At 43.6% G+C, this 7,254-nt stretch overlaps 1 protein-coding gene across 3 annotated transcripts in view; it reads left to right on the forward strand.

Moving 5' to 3' along the window:
- The window catches only part of TAF4 (TATA-box binding protein associated factor 4), a 54,369-nt gene extending 47,909 nt beyond the window's left edge, over positions 1 to 6,460 (forward strand). For all 3 annotated transcript variants that reach the window (XM_066587642.1, XM_066587644.1, XM_066587643.1), the window contains one exon: positions 4,033 to 6,460. In XM_066587642.1, coding sequence (XP_066443739.1) covers positions 4,033 to 4,200 — 168 coding nt within the window. In that variant the 3' untranslated portion in view covers positions 4,201 to 6,460. The remainder of the gene's footprint in view (positions 1 to 4,032) is intronic.
- The last annotated feature ends 794 nt before the right edge of the window (positions 6,461 to 7,254 follow it).

The raw sequence follows: 7,254 nt of genomic DNA on the forward strand, positions 1-7,254 counted from the left end.
TCTCCACGTCGGCGGCACGTCGCCGACATGCCGCGCCATGCGCCGGGCACATCCACCGAAGCAAGAAAGATCCGGCCGTGAGGAAGAGAAGACCTTCCCGGCCTGCTGCGGGAGAGTTACTTCTTTTAAATTCCTATTTTGGTCTCCCGCAGATCCGGACGGCTTCCATAGGCTTCAATAGAAGCCCGCGGGAGCCGTCCCCGCGGGAGACCCGCACAAAAATGGAGCATGGTCCAGATTTTTTCATGCTCCATTTTAAAAAAAATCCCTTTTATTCACCACCCGCGGGTATTTATCTACCCACGGGTGGTCAATGCATCCCTATGGGATGCGGATCCGCGTGCGGGAGAAGAGTTAAAATCCGCTGCGGATTTTAATTCTTCTTTTGCTCGTGGACATGAGGCCTAAAACATACAAAAAAACCCTTGCATGGCTTTGTCAACGAGGTCTGGCTCTTGCAATGGGACAATGAAAATTACTTGGTCCTTAAGGCACAAACTAGGCCGTCACTGAGAGGTTTGTAATCTAGTCAGGATGGTATTGATGACTGTTTTAGGTGCCTTTACAGATTAGAGGAATGTCTGTTGGGACCGGCGGACTATGTAATATGTATAGGGTAGTCTCCCGACTCTCCCCCGACAGTAGATGTTGGGGAAATGAAGGACTGGACTTGCTGAATTTCACAACATCGGATTCCTTATTCCCAAGGGGGATAAGCTGTCGCTGCCAGAGTTTTTAGTCTTATTTCCCTCTGCCTATTAAGAACACTGAAAAAAAAATTGGTAAAAAGATCTTGCACTCCTTCATGGGGGTGGGCAAAAAAATATACATTGTATGGGAAATGTTCACTTCTGTGGGGGGTCCCTTGCCTTGAAGACCACCCTAAAATGGAAAAGTGACGCCTAATGTCAAATTCCAATAGAAACGTCCAGGTGATCCAAGGAGGTTTGCAGACCAGAGTGATGATTTTAAAGCCAACTATTCACTTGGATGCAGAAAAAAAATACTAGCGACTCCTAAGTACATGCATAAGGTCATAATAGGAGCAACGTGTTTCGGGGTCCCCACACCCCTTTTTCAAGCTTACCAGTAAGCCCAACTCGCTCTCCTCTTATAATACAAGAATCTCCGGGATTCGATCCCACTGAAGATGTGAGGCCAGCGTAACCCCGGCAACATACATTGCATCTTCCCGCCTGCTATGGGTGTGGAAATGATGAGGTGTTCGCCGCGCTGGGTGCCTTGACTCGCAGCTCCGGTGACGTGACGCTGGCTGCTATTCGCTCCTGCCGGTGCGTGCCCCTCAGCGTACAAGCTGACTCCCAGCGTCTGCGAACGCCACTCGTCCTCAGGGGGATGGAACCCCTTTTATCTATTGATTACATCCTACCGTCCCGCCACCGTTTCTGCAGAGTCGCACCTATTCAACAGTCTTTTCCTTTTTTGATTCTCACATAAGCGGCTGCGGTGACCTCCATCTTTACTCACCCCACTGATGTAGATATATATAAAGTGTAAATCTCCACGTTTAGCTTGCCTGCAGCCGGCTTCACATGGGCATAAGACTATTTTTGCATGCATTTGCGTGATGGGTATTGCGTTTTTGCGCACGTCTGTGCGTATTTTACTGTATTTTTTGCACGCACATGTCCTGTGTATTCGCACATGCAGGCGCGCCTCCATTGATTTCAACGGGCAGTTTATTAGTTTAATATGTGCTATTTTCATGTGCGATATGAACGAAAATGGGGTGCAATGCGAGAGCGCGCAGCCAGATAGAACATGCCGCGGTTTGATTTCCTGCATGGCATTACAATGCGATGTGGGAAACCTTGCTCAGGTTTATGACCCAATGCTCGCAACGCACAAATCCTGTGCGATTTTTTTTTTTTTAATTTTTTTTTTTATTTTTATTTTTTTTTCTCGCTCGTGTGAAGCCGGCCTTAAAGATACATGCACACACAGAATGGGTGACCCACATGGGCTTCTATTTAGGGCCAGCTCACACGAACGTATTTCTAATGCTGTGTGAGCCGGCGGTGAGCGATTTTGCACTGTGCATGACAGTGTATCTTATGCACGCTGTCAAGCACAGTCGGACTTGGGGTTTAGTGTTTGTTGTTTTTTTGTTTTTTTTGCATTTTCCGCTTTTTCGACATTGCATATGTGCGGCGTTTATACACAATGTAGTTGCATATGTACAGCGTTTATTACGTACCCATAGAGAACAATAGGGCTCTATCGCAAGTAGTAGAAATGCTGCGTTCTTTTTTTCTGTGCGTATTATACACAAATGCTGGTGTGAGCCGGTCAAAATCATCAGTGTACTTACATCGATTCCATTCACCGTATGTTATGCACACGTACATCACGCACGTAATACGCAATGACATTACGCTTGTGCGAGCCTGCCCTTAGACGAATAGTCCAAGTAAAGGGAAAATAAAAATTGCATGTCCTAATTTTCGCATGTTGGTATGCGGTGTTCAGCGCACCCCGTATGTGTGCTGTCCGATGCAAGTTGGGCCCAAGTATCTCGGGCACAACTTTTAAATTGCCCGTGTGCAAGTAGCCTTAAAGGAGTTCTGTAGAACCTCATTACTAATGATTTAAGACCAGGCCATCAATATTTGATTGCTGGGGCTGAACATGACATCACTGGTCTTAGACGTGGCTGTGGCACTAACTGCAGCGGTGGACCCCACCAATCTGATATTGATGCTCTATCCCGAGGACAGCTCATTAATATTTTACTCCTGGAAACAATAGAGAACAAAATGTAGCTGGTCTTGGGAGAAGACGGGGCTTATTGCAGTACAGATTTAAAATGCGCCCCCTCCTCTTCCGGCGCATGTTGTTCGGCTGTTGGAAGGGCAGAGGCAGCGGCGCCACATCCTTCTGTATGAAGCAGAGCTGTGGCGGCTTCTATACAAGAACCCGTGTTCTCCATCTCTCCACCAGATGTGCTATCTAAGATTTTCTCTCGTGTGACCATCTAATAACAGTATTTTAGGCTGAAAAAAGGACACCTATCTGTCCAGTTCTGCCTATTAGCCCCCCCCCCACCAATCCAGAGGATTGTCCCCTGATATATTATACATAGTTATTAGAGCGCCCCCTTGTTACAATCCTGGGTATAAATAGATGATGGGAGATCTCTGTACTGACCCCTAATATATTCATACATGGCTATTGGAAAGCCCCTCAGCTGTCTTTTTTTTTTTTTCTCTTCTAAACTAACATTTATTACTTTAGTTGCCCGCCTTTGTACCCGCTCAAGCTCTGATATGTCCTTCTTGAGCACCGGTGCCCAAAACTGTCTACAATATTCCATGTGTGGTCTGACCAGTGACTTGTAAAGAGGAAGAACAATGTTCTTCTGATGCAGCCCATGATCCTATTTGCCTTAGCAGCAGCTGCCTGACACTGGTTGCTCCAGTTAAGCTTACAGTTAACTGCAATCCCCCAGTCCTTCTCCATGTCGGTGTTCCCCATTTAGTATGTAATGTAGTTTCCCACTGTGTCTCCTTCATTCCCGGGATCGGTGAGTGTTTCAGAGGTCAGACCCCCTCCAGCATGTCTCCTTTTACACGAAGCGATCATCGTTCAGATTCTCGCCGGATCGTGGGAATCTGACCAAGAATCGTGTAAGTGTTCACGCAGCGGCGGAACGAACAATCAATAGTTCGTTTATCATTCATTTACTGCACAAATAAAAACTGAACGACAACCGGCCCGTGTAAACAGGCAGTCCCTTATTAGTCGTTTTTGGCTCATTCGCTTATTATTTGGCTTAAACAACAATGGCTCGGTCCCTGTATGTGCTTATACATCGAATGTGAAAGGCTGAGCGATTCTCGTTTAAACGAGTCAAGAAGATAGCTGCCTGTCTGAACGGGCGGCATGAGAGCGAACGAGCTAGCGGTGACGTCACGCACTCGTCTAAAAGGACCCTAAGCTGTGAACGGTCTGCCAGTCTAGTACTAACCTGGCCGGCAAGAATCTAACCGCACTTTCTCCCTTTCTCCGCAGGCATCGAGCACAAGTACAACACCCACCAGCAGTTCTGGGGCAGGTGGCAGCAGACAGTTTACAAGACAAAGGATAACACGAGTCAATCTCAGGGACCTCATATTTTGTTTGGAAAACGAGCGAGAGACAAGCCATTCACTATTGCTATATAAAGCATTCCTTAAGTGAAAAATACAGAAAAACAAAAACTAAACAAAAATGGAAAAGATCAAGGTATTTTTGTTTTTGCAAAGACGACACCCGCCTCCCCCCCCCCCCCTTCGCTGAGGCTATTTTATATTTTGCTCTTTTTTTTTGCTCCCCGCCACCCCCCAACATGTTTATCAAAAAGGTAATCGTTCAACCCACAAAATCCTTCCAGTTTCGCAAATGGCACAGAGATGGGCTGCAAGAGATGAGCATTCTTGGATGGACAACCCCACGACTAGGAAAGCTGCCACCTGCAAAACAAGCCATAGAAGTTAAAGCCTGTTCCTTTTAATGAATGGAGTCAACTTTTTAAAAACTTTTTTCTTTTTAACTATTTCACCCATGAATTGGAATGTCCGCTGTTACCCCCTTGTTCGAACCATCTTTTCAAGTGAGATGTTAAAGGGCTGATCCACGTCCACACGACTACTCCTCAGGGTAGGTCACCAATAGCTGATCGGCAGGGGTGCGCTGTCCAGCTAGCTGTTAGGGCCATTTTACACTGGTTGTTCATATTCTCACTAGATCGCGGGAATCAGGAAAAAAAAAGTTCTTCAATGTTAGAATAATTATTTGTTTGTTCACTTTCTGCATGTGTAAACAGGCAGTTCATCTATGAAGAACGGCCTGTTTATTGTGGATGGAGGTGGGCAGCCAAAACAATCCTGCCCTGCCTCCAATCACTGAGCGATCCTTGCTTCTCTGCTTCAGCCCCAATACTCGCCCCATGCAGAAAGACCTTTATAGAGTGTATGAAGCAAGAAGCAGATGCCTCTGTATACATTGTAGCAACCCAGGCTAGTAACACCGGCTCTGTTCCCATTGAATGACCGCTCTGTACACACTGAGAGCTGCTGGGAAAACAGTTGGATCAGCTGTGGAACCTGATCGGCAGACCCCCGCTGATCAGCTATATATGACCCATCCTGTGGACAGATCATCAATGCCGTAGAGGTGGACCACCCCTTAAGAAAATTATGTATAGCTCCTTTTTTTTTGCAGATGGCAGAGGACACCGCCACCCTCTCCCCTCCCCCCACTGCCTATTTCTTTTTCATATTTATTGGTTTTTACAGCTTGGACACCTCTACTGCCGTGGGATGCACAGACCAGAATCCTCTCCACCTCTGAAAAATTTTAACAATGTAACTTTTTTTTTTTCTTTCTTCTTCTTGTGTTTTGTATTACATTACCCTTTTTTGTTTAAAAAACAACCTCAGTTTTAAAAAAAAAATAATTCTCCACAATAAAACTTTAAAGTGTTTTTAACTGTAGGGAAAAAAAATTAAACTAAAAAAAAAACCAAAAAAACAAAAAAAAAAAACAATGCAATGCTGTTTTTTTGCTTTCTGTTTGTAAAAAGAAAAAAAAAAACTTAATTGTACCCTGTGGGCAGTTGCAAAGATTATATGACAAAGGAAGGTAACATTTTATGACATAAATATATAAATATATATATTTTACTTGCACTGTTTTTAAATTTGTTTTTTTTTTTTTTAATTTTCTCATTTACGTTCAGCGCTTCGCCCTGCCTCTAACTGGAGACATCTGTGTGTGTTTGCACAGAAAGGGTTAAATTAAATATCCATTTTTAACATTTTTTTTTTAAGTTCTGTGACACATGTGGTGAAGTCTATACATGACTTGCTGTATTTTCTGAGTAGTTTTACTTTTAGATTATTTTTTTTTTGGCACATGATGGAGGGGGTGGGGTCATCACAAATTCTCCCGTTTTACCACAAATTACTATGTAAAAAAAAATAAAAATAAAAAAAATACATAATTATTTTGTTAATAACAGTATGCAAGCTTTGGAGACAAGCTTTCTGTCGCCATGGCAATAGCCCCGTCTTTGTACCTATTTTTTTATCGCGGAAGAAAAAAATATACTAATTTGGTTCTTTATATTTTCAGAGGTTACTGTATTAAACTGTCGATTGGTAATACTTTTCTGAGTGTACATAGTCTGGCTTTGTGTGTGTCCCCCTTATTACAGAACTCTCTGCCTTGTTCACAGAACTCTGATCAGTATTTGTATCTGACCGCTGTTACATCATGTCGTCGTCTCTCTCTCCCCGCCTGCCGATCTTGTCTTTCCATTTTGTTTTCTTGTACATTTTGCACAGTTACTTGTTCATATGTAAATATATTACTTTCAAAATGAAGTTTTTAATTGCTCTTGTTTTATATAGGATTGAAAGAAAATTAACTCCTTTATTAAAAACGAATTTATCTGTAACTGTCTCTGCGTTTTGGTTACTAGATCACCTTGTACATGTATGATTAGTGTAAAAGAGGAAAAAGTGGATATGGCTCCCCATAGTCACCATATTCCAGGTCTCCTCTGTAGTGTGTGATGTGATTGGTTACTATTGGCCACAACTCATTATTTTTTTTTTAATCAGCTCTGCTGTGTTATGAGCAAAGTTCTAGGCACCCAAGACTTATTAGATGTATGCAAATAAGGGAAAAGGAAGAATACCTCTGCAGTGCCACCTACTGGAGGGCAGCATTCCTGCAAGTCAATGTTCGACTCTTTATACAAGCCTTGTAACAATGCCTGGGAATGTGCACACACAGACTGATTTCTATTCTTTAGCATTTCTTACGTTAAAGCGGTTGTCCAGGAAGAGGAAATGCGTACCCACTCCAGCTCTGTGCTGACGGTGCAATTTAAAATACTGCGATTTTCCACTATCTCAACATTGATGGGATCTCTTAAACCTTATCCACATGGCTTGTATAGTCCTCATTGCTTTGCATCAATGGAGCTTTACAGGCAAGGACATTGCTGCTTGTAAGACTTCTGCTAAATCAACCATTTATCAGATCAAGTACTTCAAGGTTTAATTGCTGTGAAGAATGCTTCAGGGATCCCAAGAAAGTCCAGCAAGTCTAAAGAGTCCTTCCACTACGGGATTAGTTCAGCTGTGCAGAGCATGCTCAGGGATGGCAGCAGGTAGGTGGCGGTGCTTCTGTATCGTTAGCAGGGGAATCTACAAAGGGATTCCAGTTAGTGTTTCATCGTCTGGT

Source organism: Eleutherodactylus coqui, chromosome 13 (assembly GCF_035609145.1).
Source record: "Eleutherodactylus coqui strain aEleCoq1 chromosome 13, aEleCoq1.hap1, whole genome shotgun sequence".
NCBI lineage: Eukaryota > Metazoa > Chordata > Amphibia > Anura > Eleutherodactylidae > Eleutherodactylus > Eleutherodactylus coqui.